This window comes from Sus scrofa, chromosome 7 (assembly GCF_054392235.1).
Source record: "Sus scrofa isolate SSC_HxYL_T2T_F1_AM1 chromosome 7, Sscrofa_HxYL_maternal_Yorkshire_Landrace_v2.0, whole genome shotgun sequence".
In the NCBI taxonomy this organism is placed as follows: domain Eukaryota; kingdom Metazoa; phylum Chordata; class Mammalia; order Artiodactyla; family Suidae; genus Sus; species Sus scrofa.
The window spans coordinates 104,939,067-104,964,246 of record NC_139389.1 but is presented as its reverse complement, the minus strand read 5'-3'; the positions used below and the strand labels follow the sequence as shown (position 1 = coordinate 104,964,246).

The 25,180-nt window shown below is 38.1% G+C and overlaps 1 protein-coding gene across 4 annotated transcripts in view; it reads left to right on the top strand.

The window, feature by feature from the left end:
* COX16 (cytochrome c oxidase assembly factor COX16) overlaps positions 1-24,792 on the top strand; it is a 49,521-nt gene extending 24,729 nt beyond the window's left edge. For 2 of the 4 annotated variants that reach the window (XM_084969631.1, XM_084969632.1), the window contains exons 3-5: positions 11,769-11,840; positions 21,013-21,075; positions 24,415-24,792. In XM_084969631.1, the coding sequence (XP_084825757.1) occupies positions 11,769-11,840; positions 21,013-21,075; positions 24,415-24,531 (252 nt within the window). In that variant the 3' untranslated portion in view covers positions 24,532-24,792. Of the gene's footprint in view, positions 1-3,579; positions 3,784-11,768; positions 11,841-21,012; positions 21,076-24,414 lie in introns of those variants that run through there. The other 2 variants (XM_003128623.5, XM_084969633.1) reach the window with 2 other exon arrangements.
* Positions 24,793-25,180: the final 388 nt, after the last annotated feature.

The following is a 25,180-nucleotide window of genomic DNA, read 5'->3' as shown; positions in this document are numbered from 1 at the left end:
GTCAGAAAGAGAAAGACAAATACCATATGATATCACTTATATGTGGAATCTAAAATATGACACAACTGAACTTATCTATGAAGCAGAAACAGACTCAGACATGGGGAATAGTCTTGTGATTGCCAAGGGTGAGGAGAGGTGGGGGGATGGATTGGGAGTTTAGGAACCAGCAGAAGCAAACTATTACATGTACAATGGATAAACGAGGTCCTACTGTATAGCATAGGGAACTATATTCTATATACTGTGATAAACCATAAAGGCAAAGAATATGAAAAAGAATGATGTGTGTGTGTGTGTGTGTGTGTGTGTGTATCACTGAATCACTTTGCTGTACAACAGAAATTAATACAACATTGTAAGCCAACTATACCTCAAGAATATGAAATTTTAAAATAAAAATAAGTAAAAATCATCCTTGGCAAGCCAACTATACCTCAAGAATATGAAATTTTAAAATAAAAATAAGTAAAAATCATCCTTGGCTCAATTCAGGTAATGCCTTGGGGGTAGGAATTGATTCATTTTTTTCAAACCCAGAACCAAAAATGAAACTCCAAGGTTCAAATTCAAACTCTGAAATGTTCTTTCCATTATCCTTTTTTCATTGTGCTTATTATATACTATTTGGAACGACAATGACTTTGTACACTGAAATCAATAATACAGTGTGATAGAGGTCTGTGATAAATTTTCGTCAGACTAATGGAGCTCTGAGGAGGAAATAATTCACATTGCTTGTGGGGTAAGGGAGGCCTCAAGAACCTGGTGTCCCTAAAGCTGCATTTTGAAGATGTGGAAGTTCATGCAACACTCAGGGGTAATATCTCTTCCAGGATGGAGCATGGAATGGACGAAGAACAGTGGCAGAAAAGGCAGGCCAGAGTTGTATTACAAAGGGCATTAAATTCTCTGCTAAGAAAATTGTGAGACAGGCTGGGACCTGGGACCTGGGATCCTTGCTGCAGTGGCTGCTATGCTTGCCCCTGGACAAAGATCTCCTTGAGCGACAAAATACAAAGATACTATAAGGGACTAAAAATTACCATGTACATGCACAGTTGGGGCAAATTATGGGCAAGAAGATTAAAAAACTAAAAACCCAACTGCCACTTCTGAAGAGCTGAGAGAAAAACAGGGTGTTGTAAGCAAAAGCAGGGTACTAGCATGCCCTCTGCATAGGACACCACCAAAGGGGAGGGCGGACCACCTAATCTACCCCTCTGGCCCAATCCCAGGACCCCCCCCCCATGCCCTTACCCCATATAAGGCAACTGCTTTCTCCCCACCTCCACCCCCATCGCTGCCTCCCCCCAGCAAGTGAGAAAGCAAGGGAACCTGTTGTTTGTTGTAACTCTCCTGACTGCAGCAGGAGCCCCAGCAAAGCCTTGCCTGAATTTTCCTATCTGGCCTCATCAATTTCTATTGATTTAGCAAGGTCAAGAACCCAGGTCAGTAACAGACTCAGTGGTGCCCAAGGGGCTGTTGTCCCTTTTCTGGGAGAGGATCTGGGCACCTCTGGGACCACTGAATGCAGTTTCCTCGTGGGTGATAAGCAGCTGCCTGAACCTCTTGTTTCAGCATCAGTGTGGGCCCTGGGGACCTCCATACCCTCATTCAGGTAAAACTTTCCCTTTCCCTCTCTCTCTCTCTTTTTTTTTTTTTTTTTTTTTTTTTTTTTTTGCCTTTTCTAGGGCCACTCCCGCAGCATATGGAGGTTCCCAGGCTAAGGGTCTAATCGGAGTTGTAGCCGCCAGCCTACGCCAGAGCCACAGCAAGGCAGGATCTGAGCTGCGTCTGCGAACCACACCACAGCTCACGGCAATGCCGGATCCTTAACCCACTGAGCAAGGCCAGAAATTGAACCCGCAACCTCATGGTTCCTAGTCGGATTCGTAACCACTGTGCCACAACGGGAACTCCTCCCTTTCCCTCTCTTGATATCTCTCTGCTTCTCTCTCTGTCTTTTCCTCTCGCTGTCCTCTCCTGCTTCTAGAGTGGATGTCAGGTAGCTGTAGCAACATTCCTCTCAGATTTGAGGCCTGCTTCCCACGGCCAGCAACGTCTCCCCTTCACGGGTGACAAGAGGTGGGAACGGCTCACCTCACATGGTGCTGATCCTGGTCCAGCAGTCTCTCCCTGACAGGAGACTTACGAAAGTGACAGAGGTTCAAACTTCATAACGTGAAGTGGCTGGAAGTCCAATTGTCCTAATATTCTTACCTTTATTTTCCTATCTGGCCTCTTACAAATTTCTATTAAGGAGGGCCAAGAACCCAGGTTGGTAACAACTGGAGTGACTACTGTAGGCAAAAACAGAATCTCATCATTATTTATGCCTCTTAGATAATTGCCAGCAGTGTGGGAGATAGATTTTAGATTGACAATTAAGAGGGTTTTTTTTTGTTTCTTTTGTTGTTTTAGACCCAGTGGCCTTATAAATATAGGTATTAATTATTAAATCAGCCCAAAGGCAGGAAGGAGATCAGGAGTTTCTTCTCTAGAGATCACTTAGGGGCTACTTTAATAGTTGGCAAGAGTAACGAATTAAGCCAGGAATCTTTCAGTGGTAATAGAGAGGCAGGGACAGATGGAAAGATTTCAGGGAGAGCATGGGAAATGTGACTCTGCATCACCTGCAGTTTATTATGTCATCTCAAACAGCACTTGATAAGTGAGGCATTCTGGCAAATGGCACATGGTGGGGGCTGTTTCCCAAGTTACTGATGGTTCATTTGTGTGCCCATTAGACTGCCAGCCTCTTTAAGGCAGGGCTCATGTCTTTTCATCTCTGGTTCCTCCTGCCTCCTAATGACCCACAAAAGGGTATGCTGGATGGTTGCTGAACGAATGGAAAATAAACCTTCATCTATGACTGAAGATTACAGGCTATGTGGCAGTAAAAGCTCTAGCATTAGAAGTTCACAGATAGGAGTTCCCATCGTGGTTCAGTGGTTAACAAATCCGACTAGGAACCATGAGGTGGTGGGTTGGATTCCTGGCCTTGCTCAGTGGGTTAAGGATCCGGCGTTGCCATGAGCTGTGGTGTAGGTTGCAGACGCTGCTCGGATCCCGCGTTGCTGTGGCTCTGGCATAGGCCGGTGGCTGCAGCTCCGACTCGACCCCTAGCCTGGGAACCTCCATATGCCGTGGCAGCAGCCCAAGAAATGGCAAAAAGACAAAAAAAAAAAAAAATCAGATAGCCAGACATTACACTGATTACCATTCATTCAATCTAAGCTTTCGTAGCAATTTCTTTTTTTTTTTTTCATTTTTATTAAGCTGGTAAACTACCCATCTCACAAATAACTAAAAAGTAACTTGTTAAAAAATCTGATTTTATTAAGCTGATTTTCATGGGGGGGGGTCGCTGTTCTAAGAATACATTGTTCGAGATTCAGAACACAGGAGCTACAGATTTCCACAGCCTTTGATGACGGCTACAAACACGATTTAAACCCCTTAATTCCCAATTGCAAAGCAACTTGGCGGAACCAACCTCTGACGCTCGAATTTCCGGGGGGAAATCGCGAGTATGTTACAACAGATCGATTGCTTTTGCCTGGCAGAGGCTTATCTGAAAAGGACTGGGAGGCCAAGCGAAGAAGGTGAGTTACGGGCGTCCTTGTCTGGAGAGAGCTTGAGCTACTGCGTTTCGGCAGCCCGCGCAGGGCCTGGTTGGCGGAGCGTCCAAGCAGGCTGGAGAGTTCAGTCATGTTCCCTCAAGCGGTGATGCGCGCCTTCCGCAAAAACAAGACCCTACGTTATGGAGTCCCCATGTTGGTGAGCGCAGGGAGGAGGAAGTGTGGGGGGCGGGATTCCGGGAGGCGTGGGAGCTCAAGTTTGGCTGGAATTAAACTGCAGGGAAACTGTAATGCCAGGCCAGGAGTGGCAGCGATAGTTTGAGAGCGTTTAGGCGGTCCTTCTAGTCTCCTCGAACTGGTAGTGGCATCTCGAGTCGTCCACTTACCTTTTTTGGTAGTGCTTCTGAGAGAGATGTCAGAACCAGATTTTAACCCAAGTCTGAATGATTCCTAAATTTGTATCGCGCCCTTAACACCCCGCTACAGCTTGACGATACTCTGGGTCTTTGGGACTAGACGTATTTACTTGATTTAGCTGTACAACTTCGAACTTCTTCAGGTTTCAGTTTACTAGTTTGTGAACTGGCTTAATTCTCCCAGAGTTAATGACCCCAACTTAAACTCTTGTGAATGATTGGGAGGGCACCTTCCGCATTGCAGCAGCTCTCTAAACATGGTCGCTGAAATGTTGATGTTTTTAAAGTACATTGAAAGTAGGTTTGGTGTCTGTGTGTTTGCATCCAGTCCTGTACTGAGTTCCCTGAAGATCCCATTCGTCTTGAAACTTCAGGGTGATGTTGGCTTAACACCAACCCGAGTTGCTCTGGTGAGACCACTCCCTTTCTTTTCGGTTTGACCTTGCCAAGTTATTTTGCTTCAGCAGGCCTTGATATCACAGTAAATTAATTTAAATAAAGCACGTGGACATAATCCACTTTCTTTTAAATAGTTTATTACTTTGGTATGGATATTGATACCGGTGAAATTACCAGCTTTTGCATTTAAGCAGAATTAAAGGAAAGAAGTGACCTTAGAAAAGTAACGAGTTTTTTTTTAACTCATCTTCGATGAATCTAGGTTTCTTTTTAATCTTTGGAAACTCCTTTGTATGTATGTTTTTAAAAGTTTAAAGAAAGCTGTATAAGACAATGCAGTAATTATATTTGTATAGATAACAGGCATGTGTGAAAACTATCCTCTCTATAGATTCCCCCCCACCAAAGAAGTCTAGTCAGAAACACTGTTTAGTCACTTAACTTGAATCACCTGCATGTTCTACTGGAAGACAGTTTGATTTTGTTTCTAATCTTTCAAAATCATCAAAACCAATGTCTTAAAACCACTAGTATAAAAGTAACCTCTGGGGGTTCTCTCATTTGTTCTATTTCATGGAATAGAGAATACCATAGTAGACTTCCTCCCAAGTGTACTTCTCTTTACTGGCCTTTATGTCTATACTGGGCCTATACTATAGTGGACCTAATGTCTATACCGTTTCAAAATATAGGTCCTAGACATAATTAATTTTGTAGAGGAAAATGGCTTTTTTTCTTTTTTTCTTTTTTTGGTCTTTTTTTAAAAGGGACACACCTGCAGCATATGGAGGTTCCCAGGCTAGGGGTCTAATAGGAGCTGAAGCTGCTGGCCTATACCATAGCCACAGCAACTTGGGATCTGAGCCCCATCTGCAACCTACACCACAGCTCATGGCAACGCCAGATCCTTAACCCACTGAGCAAGGCCAGGGATCAAACCTCATCCTCATGGATGCTAGTCAGATTCGTTTCTGCTGCGCCATGACAAGAAGTCCTGTAGAGGAAAATGTTGAATTCAGTGCTCTAAAACCCAACACTACTAGAAAGAATCGAAAGATAACATCCTCTTTACCATGTATCAGTCAAATATACCATAATTACTAAAATACTATATGCTGTATTTACTGTAGTATACTACCATACTTCAGATTGAAATTATTTCCTCTCAGATAAATATTAATGCTTCTAGGAATCTTTATTCAACATCATACAGAAGAGGACTTAGAATACCAAGTATAAACTAATAATAATTTCCTTCCCTTCTTTTCCAAACCACTTGGAAAAGAGAATGTAGTTGTTTCAGTTTCCACACTGCCCATTTAGTCCTGAGAATTTACTTTTCTAACCCGACCAGTGACTAATGATTTCTACATACCAAAAATTTAGCCCATTTAATGTGTTCAGTTCGTCTGTTTTTAGTATATTCACAGTGTTATGCAACTGTCACTTCAGTCTAATTTTAGAATATTTTCATTACCCTAAGAGAAATACCAAACTCACTAGTAGTTACTACCTATTCTCCTCTGCCCTTTACCCATCCTAGGTCTGTCCTTCTGTCTATAGATTTAATAGAATGACACAACATGTGGTCTTTTGTGACTGACCTTTTTCACATAGCATAATATTTTCAAGTTTCATGCATGTTGTAATGTATCAAAACATCATTTCTTTTAAAGGCTAAATAGTCTGTCAGTTGGCATATTTATTTTCCATTGATGAACATTTCGGTTTTTTTCATTTCTTGGCTATTACGAATAATGCTGCTCTGAATATTCACGTACAAATTTATGTATGGTTGTGTTTTCATTTTTCTTGAGTCTATACCTAGTAGTAAAATTGCTGGGTCTTATGGTTACTTCATGTTTCACATTTTGAGGAACTTCCAGAATCTCTCCCAGAAACTACATCATTCTCACCAGCAATGTATGATGCTTCTGATTTCTCCGCATTCTTGCCAACAGTTGTCATTGTCCACTGTTTTTTGTTTGTTTGTTTGTTTGTTTATTTTAAACCCTTATTAGTGGGTGTGAAGTGGTAGCTGTGGTTTTGATTTGCATTTCCCTAATGACTAATAATGTGGGACATCCTTTCATATGATCAATTATTGGTTATCTCTGTATCTTCTTTGGAGAATCGTCTATTCAGATCCTTTGCCCATTTTTACTCTGGGCTATTTTTTTTTTTATTGGGCAGTGATTTTCCTAATTACCTAGAACCAATAAGTTTCCCAGTCTTTGTCAAGGGGCTCTGTGTGCTTAATTAGGCATGCCTTCAGTACTTAGGCAGGTTGCATTTCTGCCTTAACCTTTTATTTCTCGCTTTCTCAGAGCCTCAGGTTTAGCCATAGGTGAGTGTTTTGGGGCTTCTCAGATCTTTCCTGAGCTCACACACTGCTCTGGGCATGTGGACAGTTCTGTTCACGTGCATATCCTTCTTGAGTCTCAAGAATATTCGGAGTTCCTGTGTGGCTTGGTGGTTAATGAATCCGTCTAGGAACCATGAGGTTGTGGGTTCGATCCCTAGCCTTGCTTAGTGGGTTAAGGATCTGGCATTGCCATGAGCTGTGGTGTAAGTTGCAGATGCAGCTCGCATCCCGAGTTGCTGTGGCTGTGGTGTAGGCAGGCAGCTATAGCTCTGATTCAACCCCTAGCCTGGGAACTTCCATATACCACAGGAGCAGCCCAAGAAATGGCAAAAAAGACAAAAAAAAAAAAAAAAAAAAGAGTGTGCTTGGGCTTTTCAGAGTCCTCTATGGACACCTTATCACCTTATTCCTCGTATTTTCCTTTTGAACTTTTTGGTGACACCATTGTTTGCCCTGTTATCTACCACCTCAGGCAGTATGACGTTAAACAGCTGCCTCTGAATTTCTTCAGTAAACACTTCCAGGGAGAACAGGGAGAAGTAAGTCTGTTTGCACTAGTTGAGTTCCAAGTAGGAACTCAGGTAAAAGTAGGAACTTGACTTGAGTTCCAAGTAAAGACAGCTTGTGAGTGGGCTCCCCCAGGGAACCACCAGACTGGTCACATAGTAAACATTCTCAGGGAATAAGATTTTAAGGAGTTCCACACCATTGTGGCCTTTCCAGTGGTTACTGCTACATATCATGATTTTTGACTATTGGTTTTCATGGTTACCATGGAGCTGGGGTGGGGAGGTGGGAATAGGGCACCTGAGAAAGGTTGGAATGCCTTCAAGCTTTCTGTTTTAACTGAGATTCAGTCATTCTTCTTATGTAAATGTTCCCACATTACTGCAAGCCTTTGTTTCTGAAAAAGTAGATTTGACAACTCTTGCCAGTGTTCTCATTGCTTTAATGGGAAGATTGTTTAGAGTTCTAACTTTGTCATTTCACTTTTTGGTTCCTCTTTTTTTTTTTGGTCTTTGCTGAAAGTTTCTAATTTTTCATTTAAGAACATCAGTTAATGCTTTCTGAAGCATTTTTTATGATGGTTCCTTTTATCTTGAACATTCTGAATAGTATGTTAGGAAACTGTATTGTCTTTAAGTCTTTTACTTTAGCAGCAGTCACCATGCGTGGGTTAAGCTTATAGGTAATAGCCTAATATTTACTGAAGGCTTTCTTTCTCATAATAATGTAGGTTCCAGAGGCCTTATAGTTCTAATCTGCTCTGCCTTGTTCACCTGGTACCCAACTGATTGCTTACTTCTAGGAATGGAATATTAGTAATCAATATGTAAATGCTTTTGAAGTCTTAGATTGATTAAGATCATAAAAGAAATCATTGTAGATAGAAAAGACCCAACACTGTGCCCTGGGACTGCAACATTAAAGGGTTGGGGGGCTCACAAGGACCAATAAAAAAGACTAGAAGAATTCTCAGTGAGGTAAAAGAAAAACCAGGTTTAAGGGAAGAGAAGGAAAATGTGATCCAATGTAATTTTTTTTTTTTTTTTTTTTTTTTTTTGTCTTTTTAGGTCCGCACCCATGGCGTATGGAAATTCCCAGACTAGGGGTCACATCAGCGCTGCAGCTGCCGGCCTGCACCACAGCCACAGGGACATAGGATTGAGTCACATCTGTGACCTATACCATAGCCCACAGCAACGCCGGATCCCCAACCCACTGAGCAAGGTGAGGATCCAACCCGAGTCCTCATGGATATTAGTTGAGTTTGTTGCTGCTGAGTTGTGACGGGAACTCCCCACTACGTCAAATTTTGCTCATGAAAGAAAACGAGAACAGAGCATTAAGTAAGCATTGAATTTTGTAGCATGAATGTCAGTGGTTGTTGGAATGGGTCTAAAAGAGGGTAGAAGCAGCCCCAAGTATGGACAACTAACTTGTTTGACAAATTTTATTGCAGATAAGAACAAAGAGATGGGATAATACTTTCCGTAAGATCAAGAGAAATTTGTTAATAAGATGGGAGAAATAATAGCATGTTTTATGATGAATCATGCAGTGGTGAGCAAGGTTTTTGCTGAATCAGTGCCCTTTAGTATATAAGATGATATGGGATCTAGTGCAAATGAAGATATTTAGTTAAGAATATAGACACTATAGTAATGAGTGGTTGGTAGTACAATGCAATTCTCATACTGACTATATAGCATTAGTGTAAACATCACAGATTAAGGGCACAGTTCTCCATAAAACTCCCCTTATCAGACATTAGCTGAAAGCTCTGGGATTCTTAGGGCACCTGTGCTTTTGATTAGCTAATTACAAATTCAGGAGTTCCTATTAGCCCCTCAGATTCAATAGATCAGTAGAATGACTCACAGAATTCAAGAAATCACTATACTTAGGATTAGTGTTTTATTATAAAGGTTAAGAATTAGGAACAACTGAAAGAAGAGACCCTTAGGGCAAGGGCAGAGGAGGGTCTCAAATGCTGATTTTCCATGTTTTCTTCCTGTGGAATCAGGGCATGCCACCATCCCAGCGCATTGATGTGTTTACCAGCCAGGAAGCTCATCCTGAGTTTTTTCTTTTTTTTTTTTTGTCTTTTTCCCTTTTCTTTATGGCTGGTCCCGTGGCATATGGAGATTCCCAGGCTAGGGATCAAATTGGAGCTGTAGCCACCGGCCTACGCCAGAGCCACAGCAATGCTGGATCCAAGGCGCGTCTGCAACCTACACCACAGCTCACGGCAATGCCGGATCCTTAACCCACTGAGCAAGGCCAGGGAATGAACCCGCAACCTCATGGTTCCTAGTCGGATTCATTAACCACTGCGCCACGACGGGAACTCCCTGAGTTTTTTCTATTGGGATTTCATTGTCTAGCTGTGGCTGATTGAATCATTGGCTATATGACTGAACTCAGTCTCCAATCCCTCTCTTCTCCTCAGAGGTCAGGAGGTCAGGTTGCTATCATATGGCTCAAAACCCCAACCCTTTAGTCACATGGTTGATCATTCCAGCATGGCCGGTCTCTATCCTGCAACTGTCTAGGGGCCCACAATGAATCACCTCATTAGCATAAAGTCAGGTGTGGTCCTAGGGGGATGCTCCTATCACTCAGAAAATTCCAAGTGAGTGGCTCCCTCTCAAGAACCCAGGATCAAGACCAGAGAAATTATTATGTAACATGGGTATTGTGATTGCAGAAGACCAGATGATGGGGGCCTGGACTAGAATATTAGAAGAGGATATAGTCAGAAGTTGTCAGATTCAAGAAATGTTTTGAAAAGTAGAGGTGACAGAATTCAGGGATGGATTAGATGTGAGATATGAATGAGAGGAGCTAAAGATGACTCCAGAGAAGCTGGCTCAAGTAGTTGGATGAAAGTATTTGACACTTATTGGGATGTGAAAGATTAATTATCAGCAAAATTGGGGCAGAAAAAGTGTTAGGGTAAAAAAATCAAGAATTTTTTCATGTTAATTTATGTATACCTGTTAAAGTTTCAAGTGGAGATGTCAAATAGGAAGGCAGGTCTTCAGTTCAGTGGATATTTCCCATTAAAAATGTACATTTGAAGGTTATCTAGGCTACTTAAATCCATGGAACTGGATGACATTACATTACCTGGGCACGCAGTGTTGGTTAAAGGGAGACTGAGAAGGAGTTAGGAAAATCAGGAGTCAGGGTTCCCATCGTGGCTCAGTGGTTAACGAATCTGACTAGGAACCATGAGGTTGTGGGTTCGATCCCTGACCTCACTCAGTGGGTTGACGAGCCACCGTTGCCGTGAGCTGTCGGAGCTGTCCGATTAGACCCCTAGCCTGGGGACCTCCATATGCCTGGGGAGCGGCCCTAGAAAAGGCAAAAAGAAAAAAGCGGGTATGTGTGTGTCTTTTCACTGAAACCAAGAGACAAAAGTTATATATATAAAGAATTATTACATATTGACACTGCAAGTATTAGCTGCTTATACATAATGGATATTTTTCCTGATTTGTTGTCTTTTGAGTTTATGTCAGTTATTCCATTTATTTGCAGGAAAGACACTTTACATTTTTTATGTGGTCAGATTTATTGGGTTTTTAAGTTGATAGCTTCAAGGTTTTAGTGGTATTCCAACTTTGAAAGTATAAAATTTTATATTTTACACTGTTTCATATCTCATATTTCTTTGGTGATATTAATATATTGATATGAAACGGAACGTAAAGATCAGTTTTTTTCTAAAATGCTAGACTTTTATAGTTTTAGGGTAAGAGATTAAAACCCATTAAATTATTGGAGGAGATGCTAAAGTAGCAGTGACAATTCAGGGGCTCTTTTAAGGTTTATCACATACTGAGTAGTCTGGCATATTTTATGAGATTCTTTTACCCTGGTAAGAAGATGGAGAAAAATGCTCTCTAATTGGTTTATTTTGGAAAATCATGAAATTGAAAGAATTCTAATCTTTTTTTTTTTTGGCCACATCCACAGCATGCAGAAGTTCCTGGGCCAGGGATCGAACCTGAGCCACAGCAGTGACAATGCCAAATCCTTAACAGCTAGGCCACCAGGGAACTCCAAAAAGAATTCTTGTCTTGAAAAAGAAAGGCCAGAATTTTATTCTTGAATTTACCCATTGTAATCACGGGCAGGTCATTTAGTTGACTGTGCTTTTATTTCCTCATCCATTAAATAGAATTTTTTTTTCATAGCTCTTAGGTCTTTTGTAAGAATCTACTAATGTAATGTTTGTGATGGTGATATTTAAATCATAAGGTCAAATATAGGTAAAGGGTACTGATTTTAGTATTTGCTAATGTGCTAAAATGTTTCCCAGTGACAGTGTATACTATATCTACTCTAAAAAGAATAATGGTAAACTCACCAGGAAAAATAATCTGTAGGATTTTGTTTCATCTGCCGCTCTTGGCATTTAGGTAAGTAGTAAGTATATAGATAGACTGAATTCTGCCTTCTAATTTGCTTAATTGTTTCCCTATCTTGTTTCAGTTGCTGGTTGTTGGAGGTTCTTTTGGTCTTCGTGAATTTTCACAAATCCGTTATGATGCTGTGAAGATTAAAGTAAGAACTGTCATTGGAGTTTGACTTGTGGACATGTATGTTCTGGTTTAGGAGACATGTATACTCAGTATACTAAGCAGTCTGAGTTTTATCTTGCCTTTTGAGACTGGGACACATGCTCTTTGGGCTCTTTTTTTTAAATTTTTAAACATTTTAATACAATTTTTAAAGGTTACCTTTCATTTACAGAATTACAAAATATTGGTTATATTCCCCATGTTGTACAATACATACTTGAGCCTATTTTATACCCAATAGTTTGTACTTCCCACTCCCTCATCCCTATTTCACTCCTCCTCTTTCCCCACTGGTAACCTCTCATTTGTTCTCGGTATCCGTGAGTCTGATTCTGTTTTGTTATATTCACTAATTTGTTGTATTTTTTAGTTTATGTGATATCATACAATATTTGTCTTTGTCTGACTTACTTCACTTAGCAAAAAATCCTCCAGGTTCATTTATGTTGTGACAAATGGCAGGATTTCCTTTTTTATGGCCTAATAATACTGTTTATATATATGTTTATTAAATATGTGTGTACACACACACACACACACGTGCACACACACACACACACACACACACATGCATACACACACACATATGTACCAGCTTCTTTATCCATTCATCCATTTATGGATACTTAGGTTGTTTCCATGTCAGATCATATGGTAGTTTCATTTTTAAATTTTTTTTCCAGTTTGTTTTTGTTTTCGCTTTTTCTGGCTACTTCTATAGCATATGGAAGTTCCCAGGCTAGGGGTTGGAATTGGGTTGATTGAATTAGTTCAATTTACTGTTAGACATTTGGGTTGATGGGTGATTTGGGCTAATGAGGTAACTTAAAGAAGGAGCAGGTTGCCAGGGGAGTCAACCCTGTGATTAGAAGGTAGAACTTTCAGCCCCACCCCCTGACCTCCTAGAAAGATAGTGGGGCTGAGGTTGAATCAATTACTGATGGCCAGTGACTTAATCAGTCATTCCTGTGTAATGAAGCCTCTATAAACCCCCCAGAAGATAGGGTGTGGACAGTGGATAGTTGGTGGACATGTGTGCTAGAAGAGTGGCACATTCAGAGAGGGCATGGAGACTCTGTACCTTCTCCGTATTTTCCCCTGTGCGGCTCTTCCATCTGTCTATTCCTGAATTAGTTCCTTTTGTACTAAACTGATAAACCAGTAAATAAACATGTTTCTTAGAGTTCTGTGTGCCACTCTAGCAAATTAATCAAAACCAAGGAGGAGTTGCTGAGACTGCCGAACTGTAGCCAGTAGGACAGAAGCACTGGTACCAGTTTGGACTTGTGATTGGTGTCTGAAGTGGGGGCATGGGCAGTCTTGTAGGATTGAGCCCTTAACCTGTGGGATCTGATGCTGTCTTGAGGTAGACAGTGTCAGAATTGAGTTAATAATGGATAAGCAGTGAGGTCCTACTGTATTGCAAAGAGTAGCCATAGCTGCCTTCTATCAGAATTTTAAAAATATAAACCTGTATTCCTCAGTTCACTTAAGCTTTTTTTATCCTGTAAGGCTAATGTATATTTCATTATTATATCCCTATCAATGTCAGTGATTGTGATTTATACCTAATGGTTGTTCAGAAAACACTTTTGGCTAATCTCTTGCTCAGGCCACTACAAAAAAAAGAAAAGAAAAGAAAATTGCTGCTATGTTCAGTTTTGGAGGAATATGCCCTTTTTTAGGAGAAATATGATTTTGGAAAAGGGCTTGATTTAATACATCCCTTCTTAGCTTCACTTATAAATTACATTGAATTCATTTCTTCTCATATCTTCTGGAATAGTGAATGGGAAGAAAGGAGGCCAGATATTGAAGGAAGCTCATCTTGGTGTTTTGGAGGTAGTCATCTACAAGCAAGTGTAGATTTTATTTATCAGAGTTAATAAAAATCAGAAGTACTAATACTGCTTGACATTTAGACATTGTTTTGATGTGATGTGTGGTCTGTTGATGTGTGGTCTGTTTCAAATAAGTTATACTTTTGCGTAAATTCAAGATAATCTTTTCAGAAATAAATTCTGAATGTTTTGAAATGGAAATTTAGTGGTCATTAGCATTTCATGTCTACATTTATATCTATTCTCAGATTTTGTATGTGCAAATAATGCTGAGAGGCCATAAAAGAACATAGCCCCCCACCCCCCCCAAAAAAGAATTGACTTAATAATTGACTTAATAATTGCTTGGTGGTGTGAAAAACATACCTTGGAGGAATGTTTTTCCTAATGGAGATAAGAAGCACCATTTACTGACATAACATCTTTTTGGTCCTGTGCCTATTTTGTCATAAGTCTGTTTTGGGCCTCTGTTCTGTTGCATTGGTTTGAAAATTACATTGTGATTATCAGATTAATTTTGCATTCCTGGAATGAATTGAAGGTTATGGCATACTGTCCTTTTTGTACATTGCTAAATTCTCTTTTTAGTGGCTTCTTTAGGAATTTTGTATTAGTGAAATTGGCTTGTTATTCTCTCTTACTGTCATTTCAAGTTTTGATATCAAGGTTATGCCTACCACATAACCATAGTAGATTTTTCATTACATTGGCATTACTTTTTTTTGGTAAAATACACTGGTTAAAACCTGGAGTTTTCTTTGTGTGAAGTTGTTAATGACAGATTCAACTTTTTATAGGTTATAATACTATTCAAAATGTTTATTCTTCCTCTGGTAGTGTTGGAAAGTTGCATTTTTCTATAAATTTGTCCATTTTTTCTAATTTTTTTTTTTTTTTGTCTTTTTGCCATTTCTAGGGCCGCTTCCACAGCATATGGAGGTTCCCAGGCTAGGAGTCGAATCAGAGCTGTAGCCGCCGGCCTATGCCAGAGCCACAGCAACGTGGGATCCGAGCTGCGTCTGTGACCTACACCACAGCTCACGGCAACGCCGGATTGTTAACCCACTGAGCAAGGGCAGGGATCGAACCTGCAGCCTCATGGTTCCTAGTCGGATTCGTTAACCACTGTGCCACGACGGGACTCCTGAATTTTTTTTTAAAGTTATTCATATTATCCTAGTATCTACTGACTGTAGAATTTATATTGTTGACCCCTTTCATTGTAAATATTATTTGTGACTTCTCTTTCTGCTAAGTCAGTTTCACACAAGATTCATCAATAACTTTTGGCTTTGATTCTTTGATCATGCATATGTTTTACCTTTAAATAATTTCTCTGTAACTACGGTACACTAACCAATTGTGCCACTGGAACACTCACCTTTAAATAATTTCTGTTCTTGGGAGTTCCCGTCGTGGTTCAGTGGTTAATGAATCCAACTAGGAACCATGAGGTTGTGGGTTTGATCCCTGGCCTTGCTCAATGGGTTAAGGATCCGGCATTGCCATGAGCTGTGGTGTAGGTCGCAGATGTGGCTCGGATCCCACATTGTTGTGGCTGAGGCATAGGCTGGCGGCTACAGCTCTAATTAGACCCCTAGCCTGGGACTCTCCATATGCCATGGGAGCAGCCCTACAAAAGGCAAAAAGACAGAAAAAAAAATTAAATCAATAAATAATTTCTGTTCTTTATTTACTTTTTCCTTTCTCTCTCTCTCTTTTTTTTTTAACTTTGTAAGATAGATTTTAACTCATTCATTTTCTTTTTTTGTAATATATGCTTGTAAGCTGATGAATTTCCTTTTAAGCACAGCCATGGCTCTGTCATGCAAGTTTTAATGTGTAATAGCTTCATAATCAGTCAGTCAATTTAAATTTGCTTTTATTTATCCATGAGCTATTTAGAAGTGTTTTTTTCCTTAACTTATAAACACAGGGGATTTTCTAGTTATTATTTTTTATTGATTTCTAACTTGAGTGCATTGTAAAAAAATTTTTTTATTTTACCCATAGCATGCATAAGCTCCCAGCCTAGGAGTCAAACACATGGCACAGCACTAACCCAAACCACAGTAGTGACAATGCTGAATTCTTGACCTGCTAGGCCACCAGGGAACTCCAGAAGTATTTTCAATGAGTTCATTCTTTTGGTATTTGTTCAGACTCGCTTTATGACCTGATGTATGATCAGTTTGCATAAATGAGGTATGCTTGAAAAGAATGTACATCCTACAGTTGTTCAGTACATACTAAAGATTTATACATCCATTTGGTCAAGTTTGTTATTTGTGTTTTTTCAAATTTTCTGTATTGTTGACTTTTAAAATCTATTCTCTTACTGAGAGAATTGTGTTAACTTCTCTTATTATGACTCTGTCTGTTTTACCATGATATTAGGTACGTATAATTTCGGAATTACTGTCTTCTTGTAAATTGAAATATTATTATAGGAGTTCCCATCGTGGTGCAGCAGAAGCGAATCTGACTAGGAACTATGAGGTGGCAGGTTTGATCCCTGGCCTTGCTCTGTGGGTTAGGGATCCGGCGTTGCCTTGAGCTGTGGTGTAGGTTGTAGACTGGGTTCGGATCTGGTGTTGCTGTGGCTGTGGCGTAGGCCAGCAGCTATAGCTCCGATTAGATCCTTAGCCTGGGAACCTCCATATGCCACAGGTGTGGCCCTAAAAAGACAAAAGACAAAAAAAAAAAAAAAAAAAAAAAAAAAAAAAAAAGAAAGAAAGAAAAAAGAAATATTATAGTGAAGCATTGCTTGGTAATAATACTTTTTCTCCTTAAAGCCTATTTTGTAGGATTATTAATACAGCTTCACTAACTTTCTTTTTAATCTCAATCTTCTGTAAACTTAAGTTTTAGATATATCACTTATAAACAGAATAGTATGTTTTTAATTGGATCATTAAATACATTTACATTTAATATAATTTAAAAATATATTTGGGTTTAAATATACCTTCTTTTTATGTACTATTGTTATAATTATTTCTTTTTGTTGTCCTCTTTTGGATTAATTATATTTTTAATTTTTTTCTTTCTTTTTTTTTTTTTTTTTTTTTTTTGCTTTTTAGGGCCATACCCATGGCATATGGAGGTTCCCAGGCTAGGGGCCTAATCAGAGCTGTTGCTTCTAGCCTACGCCACAGCCGCAGCAATGTGGGATCCGAGCCGAGCTGTGTCTTCGACCTACACCATAGCTCATGACAATGCCGGATACTTGACCCACTAAATGTGGCCAGGAATGGAACCTGCATCCTCATGGATACTAGTTGGGTTCATTTCTGCCGAACCACAATGGAAACTCCATATTTTGTTCTTGTTCCAATAGTTTAAAAGCTATGGTTTTACTCTTCCAGTAGAGTTATGCTAGAGACTGTTGTGGCCTACGGTTTTTGTTTTTGCTTTTTCCTTCTACTTTCTTGGTCTTGACAGGGAGCAGAATGCACCACCCTAAAATGTGCCACTTTGGCCTGTGGATTGTTTTAAGCTGAAGGCAATTAAGATCCAGCAGACTTGCCCAAGTGTGGCCCTAAAAAAAAAAAAAAAAGACCCAGCAACACTCAGGAAAAGCTTTTTATCTCTCCCTTAACTTCCCAAAAGAATTTGGGTAGGGGGCCTCTACCAGGAAGATAGCTATTATAAGAGATTATTTTTTTTTTTAATCAGAAAGATATATCTGGATGGCATGGCAAACATTTATTTACTAAACATTTTGTCTTCTCATCTTCCTTGGGTTCCCAGGCTAGGGTTCGAATCAGAGCTACAGCTGCTGGCCTTCGCCACAGCCGCAGCAACGCCAGGTCTGAGCTGCCTCTGTGACCTACACCACAGCTCATGGCAATACCAGATCCTTAACCCACTAAGCGAGGCTAGGAGTTGAACCTGCAACCTCATGGTTCCTAGTCGGATTTGTTTCTGCTGTGCCGCAAGGGGAACTCCAATTGTAGCTACTTTTTAGATGATATTTGGACAACATAACCTATAAAACTGAATAGCAAAAAGAACTAAGTGGTATAAAATTTAGAAGGAAGGAAATTAAAATTTTATTATGTGCAGATGAAATGTTGTCTACCAAGAAATGTGTATACACAAGATTAAAGAGTAAAACAATTAGAATGAAAAAGATTGTACAACAAAGTGGCTCTTCTTAATTCTTTGTCATTTTCATTTTGATATCTTTAACATGTTAATGTATGTTAAAATGTTTTAAACTTCCATAAATATGGATTCTTCCTGCTGTGTTATCTTTTTGCTATTGATTTAAAATGTTGTTGATTGTAGTCAGTAAATATGATATGTATGACAATATTTTTTACATATGAATATACCTAGGTTTCCTTTATGCTCTAGAATAAGTTTAATTTTTATTAATAGCTTTTGTGTGTTTGAAGAGAAAATACCAACCTAAATTTGCTGGGTGGGCTCCACTATTCACAATAGCCAAAGCATGGGAACAACTTATATGTACATTGACAGATGAATGGATAAAGAAGATGTGAAGTACACACACACACACACACACACACATACATACAAACACAATGGAATACTACTCAACCATTAAGAAAGAATTAAATGTCCAATAGGAGAATCAAGTTTGTAACTCTCCCCACCCCCCAACACTCACCTTTCCCCAGCTGTACAAAATAGAGCTTAAATTATGTGTTTCATTATTGAAAAAGATATACAACATATGTCTGTGTTTTCTTATGCTTTGAATAGCCACACTCCTCTTACTCAAAATGCTTATTCACTCACGCAAGTCAAGATTACTTTATTCTAATGTCTTTTGTCGAGTTCAATTGGACCTATTAAAAAATTAATAGCCAAAAAATACAGCCTTCTTTTAGGACTTTGAAATATAAATGCTTAACAATCATAACTACATAGCTTAATTGTGAGGCTCTTTGAACTCATGAGAATTTCTTCACTGATTTTTGATATAATTATTATGCCGTAGCATTATTTTGCCATCATCAATAAATGATTAATATAGTTGAAATCTAAATTATGGTCTCTTAATAAAAAGAATAGATGACTTTGGGGTAATAAACTTTAATTTTTTAATAAACAACTCTGACTATTAAAAAAAAGAAGAACAAAATAATGCCATTCACAGCAATATGGATGCAACTAGAGATTCTCATACTAAGTGAAGTCAGAAAGAGACAAATACCATATGATATCACTTATGTGTAGAATACAAAATATGACATAAATGAACCTACCTACAAAACAAAAACTCACAGACATAGAAAACAAACTTGTGGTTGTCAAGGGGAGGGGTTTGGGGAAGGGATGGAGTGGGGTTGGGGTTAGCAGGTGAAGGTGTAATAATACATGGAGGGAATAAACAACAAGGTCCTACTATATATAGCACAGAGAACTATATTCAGTGTCCTATGATAAACCATAATGGAAAAGAATATTTTTTAAAAAAACAGTGTGTATATATGTGAGTGTGTGTGTGTATATATATATATCTGAATCATTTTGTACAGCAGAAATTAATACAGCATTGTAAATCAATAATACTTCCATTAAAAAATTTGCTAGGGTCAAAATTCTATGTATACCTATTAGAAAAGACTGGTTAATAATTTTATTCATATCTTTAATAATCTTATTTATAATCTGCTTGATCAATTAGTTCCTGGGAAAGGTCCGTTAAGCTCCTCTAGGGTGTTTTGTGTATTTATTTCTTAAATTTTTATCCATTTTGTTGCATAAATTGTCAAAGAAAGGTAGTCACATAATAGTTTATAAAACCTTCTTGAAAATTTGTTCCATTTTCCAATAGTGAATGTTCCTTTTTGATGCTCTTTGCTTTTGCCTTGAATTCTGTTTTGTCCATTAAAAATATTGCTGTGCATTGATTCTACCACCCCCACCCATTTTGTATATGTGTGTGTGATCTATCATTTTTTATAACCCTCTGCCTTAATACTTGTGCTCTCATTCCTTTTTTGAAATGTATTTCTTGTAATTAATATATAGCTTGATTTCTAAAATTTCAGTCAAAAAATCTTTATTAGTTAATAGACATGTTCAACATTTACTGAAATTGTGGATATATTTGTATGTATTTCTACCACTCAAAACAATGCTTGAGGAAAACTCAGTCAAGTAGAAGCCAAGACAGAGGAAAGAAAATAGTAAAAATCAAACTGAAGCTCAAAGTAGTCCTCTCATTATCAACATTGAAGATATAATTTCATTTTATTTTAGTGTTTTAAGTTGCTGATGATCATTCTTTTTTCTAATCCTCATCCCTTTGTAAGTAAGCTGTCTTTTCACTCTTTTTACTTTTGAGATTTTCTTTTTATCCTTAATATACTAAGACTACTATTACTTGATTAAAATGAACTGCTTTTGTTTTGTTGCAGTTATTTTTTACTGTGTTCTTTTAGTTGGAGAAGTTATAGCTTTTTATATGCCATTCATTAATTACTGATGGATTATTTCCCTTCCTTTATTCTCTTTATTCTTTAATTCTTAAAGCCCTAATAGACATACTTTGGATCTAGCTTTAATAATATGCCTTTTTTTTTCTTCTTTTTTTTTTCATTTATCCCATCTATTCATTATTCTGGTGGAATCCTCAGGTTGTATTTCTAGTGTACTAATTTGGCCTTAATCTGTGTTTCGTCATTTTTCATCTATTCTACTTAATTTAATTTGGGTTTTGTTGTTGGTGGTGGTTTATTAATTTCAGCAGTCACATTCTTTCCTAAAGATTTTGTCATACACAGGTATCGTGGCATCAGCTCTTATTTATTACTGTGGAATCTTGTCTAATTTTTTCATAGATTCTCACTTGTTTCTTGTATATGGAAAATGTTCTTTATTGTTTTCAAGAGCAGTATTTATTAGGATTTTTGTAGCGATTCTATATAATAACATAATTTAGGGTAGTGGTTGATAGCATAGACTCTGGAGGCTGAGGGTCTCAAAACCAAGTTTTGCCTCTTTGACAAATCATTCAAACTCCCTGTGTTCTATTATCCTTTCTTTGATCATAATAATAATACTTATTTCATAGGCTTTTTTGAGGATTAAAGAAGATAATAAATGTCACAATGCCTGGCACGTAGCAAGTGTTCAGTAAATATTAGCTGCTGCTAGTTGTGGTAGTGATGGAAGCAGTATATTAGTTACCATACAGTTGGAAGGATTGTGGAGATTTTCCTGTGTTTTTGTAATCTGCCTTGCTATTCTGGCCATGCCTTATAATAACTTTTTAAATTGGAAATTGAATCTCACAGACTTAAGTAACTTATGGCTGCTCTTTCTTTTCTACAGATTGATCCTGAATTGGAAAAAAAACTGAAAATGAATAAAGTGTCATTGGAATCAGAGTACGAGGTACAGTATGTTAATATAGCAATTTTCCTAGTCAGTAACTGGTTCTATCTGCCTTAAAGTAAGATATTACCAGTACAGAAAAAAGTTATTTACCTTAAATATATGATATTGGAAAAACTATATAGTCTTTTGAAAAGAAAATAAAGATGGATATATATTTCATATTCTATGAGTAAATTCTTAATGGATCAAGAACTTTAAAATGAAAACCAAAGGCTAAAAGTACTAGGCATAAAAACTGCCAATCATTTTTTTATGATCTTGAGTCAGAAAAGCCTATCTTAATATGATAGAAAACCCAGAAGCTTTAAAAATGAAGGTTGCTGAGTTCATACAAAAAATTGAGAAGTTCAACCTAAAAAAAAAAATAGTATATGTAGTCAGTAGTCAAATGAGAAATCCTAAAAATATTGTTTATCATATTATGATGAATTAATTTATTTAAATATGAAGAGCAAATCAATATGGAAAAGTTCAACAACTTGGTTGGTAAGTAGGAATATGGGCAAAGCATGTAATGAGTTCAGAGACAACGAAATAGATATTTTTAAACATAAAGAGATGCTCAACTTAGAAATATTAGAATTATCATAAAGTGTGTCATTTTGTACCTATCTGATAATAAAATAATCAGATGAAATCAAATCAAATCAAGGCGTTTAATAGCACATTTGATTATAGGCTGTGGAGAGGGAGGATGTTCTCCATCTCTGATCTTATTTTTCCATTTCTTTTATGTTTGGTCATTTTTGATTGAAAGATGGATGTTAATGAATACTTTGAAGAGACTGATGAAGAGTGTTGATTCTCATTTTAGCAGGCAGTTCGATTATTGGCTGACCATTTTGAGCTTGATTTTATGCTTTGTAAGGGAGGATCTGTGGAAAGGCTCTGATGCTTCCTAAACCCTTCTAACTTAGTAGGACTCATTCTCCAAATTGTTTCCCCCAAGGTTCTTGTCAGAGCTTAAGAGTGGACCACTTTTTCATGATGTTATTCTGCCACCCTGGCATCCCATCTAAGAATTCTTAAATTCTCTAGAGCATATGTCTTAAGTTTTCTGAGTAAAGGCCATTATTCTTTCTTAAAACCTTTTTATAACTTTGGATCATTTTATAACCATACTTGAAAATAATTTACTCTGTCATTGAACATTAAATTAGTAGAATTGTATTTATCTGTGTATATTTAATAGAGTCCTGGTAAAGCTATAAGTGAAATTTAGAGAATGATTTCATTCACTGCTTCCCCATTATTTTGTCAAAACATGTAACTTGTTTCTTTTCAGTATATAAGGAGTATATAAGCTAAGGAGGGTTTGGGGCTAGGATTTCCTTTTATTTCTTTAAGAAACCATAGAATTTGAGAACTGAAGAAAACATGTAGACTGTTTGGTCTCGCCTTTTCATTATTGCTTATGGGAGAATTAGTGTCCAGATGGCTCAAATCACTTGCCTAGTGTTGTATAATTCATTAGTAAAAGAGTAATGCTTAGTATCCAAGTGTCAAGGTAAATTTATATCATTTCCCCTGTCTCTGGATATAGGCTGTCCTGTGTTCTCTGAGTCTCTTTTTCTATCTTGGTCACTTTATTATTCCAGAATAACCAAAGCAGATGTTTTAAAGTTACTGTCAGAGTGGTTATCAGCAGGGTGAAGGAATGTTTAGGTTCTTCCCTTTTTTCCTATTTACATTTCTGTGCTTGAGAGACACTTCACACTGACTAAAGACACAATGAACTAAACTGTAGTTGAAACTGGTTTCCATTGCCCAAAAGGGCTTCGCTTATGGCAGCTATGGGGAATATCTTTTCATTCTTAAGCCCGGGCTCATTTGTCAGGTGCAGAACAAATCATTTTGTCCTTCTTCCTTCTAGCAGACTCTAGAGTCGCAGCCTTTGTTGTTTTCCTTTCATTTACTGCCATCACTCATGTTAACCCATGTTGGTCATTATACTGGATCAACCTTTGGCACCGGACCTTTGTTTTCCCAGCATCTTCCCTTTTGTTGGTCTCTCAAAAATAAAGCATGTAAATTATTAGAGACATGCAAATCAATGAAGTACCATCTCACACCAGTCAGAATGCCGTCATTAAAAAGTCTACAAATAACAAATGCTGGAGAGGGTGTGGAGAATAGGGAACCCCCCTACACTGTTGGGAATGTAAATTGGTGGACCTACTAAAACAGTGTGGAGGATCCTCAGAAAACTAAAAATAAAGTTGCCATATGATCCAACAATTCCACTCCTGGGCATATATATGGCCAAAACTATAATTCAGAAAGATATATGCATCCCTATAGCAGTATATTCACAATAGCCAAGACATGGAAACAACCTAAATGTCCATTGACAGATGAAGGGATAAAGAAGATGTGGTGTATATATTCAGTGGAATACTACTCAGCCATAAAAAAGAATGAAATAATGCTATTTGCAGCAACATGGATGGACCTAGAGATTATCATACTAAGTGAAATAAGAGAAAGACGAATACTGTATGATATCACTTATATGTACAATCTAAAATTGACAGAAGTTCCTACTGTGGTGCAACGGGACAAGTGGCATCTTGGGAACGCTGGGATGCAGGTTTCATCCCTGGCCCTGCACAGTGGGTTAAGGATCCAGTGTTGGTACAGCTGTGGCTTAGGTTACGACTGCAGCTCAGATCTGATCCCTGGCCTGGGAACTCCATATTGCCATGAAGTGGCCAAAAAAGAAAAAAAAAAAAAAAAGATGCAAATGAACTTATCTATGAAGCAGACTCACAGATATATAAAGAACACACTTGCTGCCAAGGGGGAGAGGGGATGGAGGAGGGGTGGATTGGGAGTTTGGGATGAACAGATGCGAACTATTATATAGAGGGTGGATAAACAGCTAGGTCCTGCTGTATAGCACAGAGAACTATATTCACTGTCCTGTGATAAACCATAATGGAAAATAATATGTAAAATAATGTATATTTATATGTATAACTAAATCACTTTGCTATACAGCAGAAATTAATACAATTGTATATCAGCTATACTTGAATAAAATAAATTAAAAAAAATAAAGCATGTAGACTCTTTTTCTATTTTAATAGTTTTATTCTGATGGGGGAAAAGATAGCCAATAACTTGCATAGCAAGCAAGACAAATTCCAAGTCCTACAAAATAATGACATTTCTTTAATTATAAAGCTTGATATGCAGTTGATATATTTAGTAGAATTATAAATGAGGGTCTATTGAGTTCTTTCTACTCATTTATTCATTCATTCAGTGATGTCCTAATGAAACCCACAGGCCTCCTATACTAATATATATGCTCTAATTTTTGTGGCTGTATAGAAAATAAAGGACTCCACTTTTGATGACTGGAAGAATATTCGAGGACCCAGGCCTTGGGAAGATCCTGACCTCCTCCAAGGACGAAATCCAGAAATCCTTAAAACTAAGACAACTTGACTATACTGATTCTTTTTTTTTTTTTTTAATAAAAATGGTATCAAATGGAATTACACTATGAACTTCTATCCATTGGAAAGAAAATTCCAGACCTGCAGAAGCCTGGATGTGACTACTTGATGACAAGTACTCTTGATAAAAAATCAAATACGGGTTTTTATTTATTTTATTTCCCAACTCTTCCATTTGCAAATGAAAGCTACAATGTTGACCACATATATTTTCTACTGCTCAATAAAAATGTGAATGCTGTTATTTAAATGAGTGTCATTTATTTTACTCCCAACTACTCAACACATATTTCTTTTCCACTAGCCAGCAAGGCAGTCTATTCCTAATGAGAATAGTATGTCTAGATCTAAATGTTCTCAATAACATCAAGCAAGATTTTATGTCAAACCCACATGGAGGGAGTTTCCGTCGTGGCTCAGTGGTTAACGAATCCAACTAGGAACCATGAGGTTGCAGTTTCCATCCCTGGCCTTGTTCAGTGGGTAAATGATCCGACATTGCCATGAACTGTGGTGTAGGTTGCAGACGCGGTTCGGATCCAGTGTTGCTGTGGCTCTGGTGTAGGCTGGTGGCTACAGCTCCGATTAGACCCCTAGCCTGGGAACCTCCATATGCCACAGCAGCAGCCCTAGATATG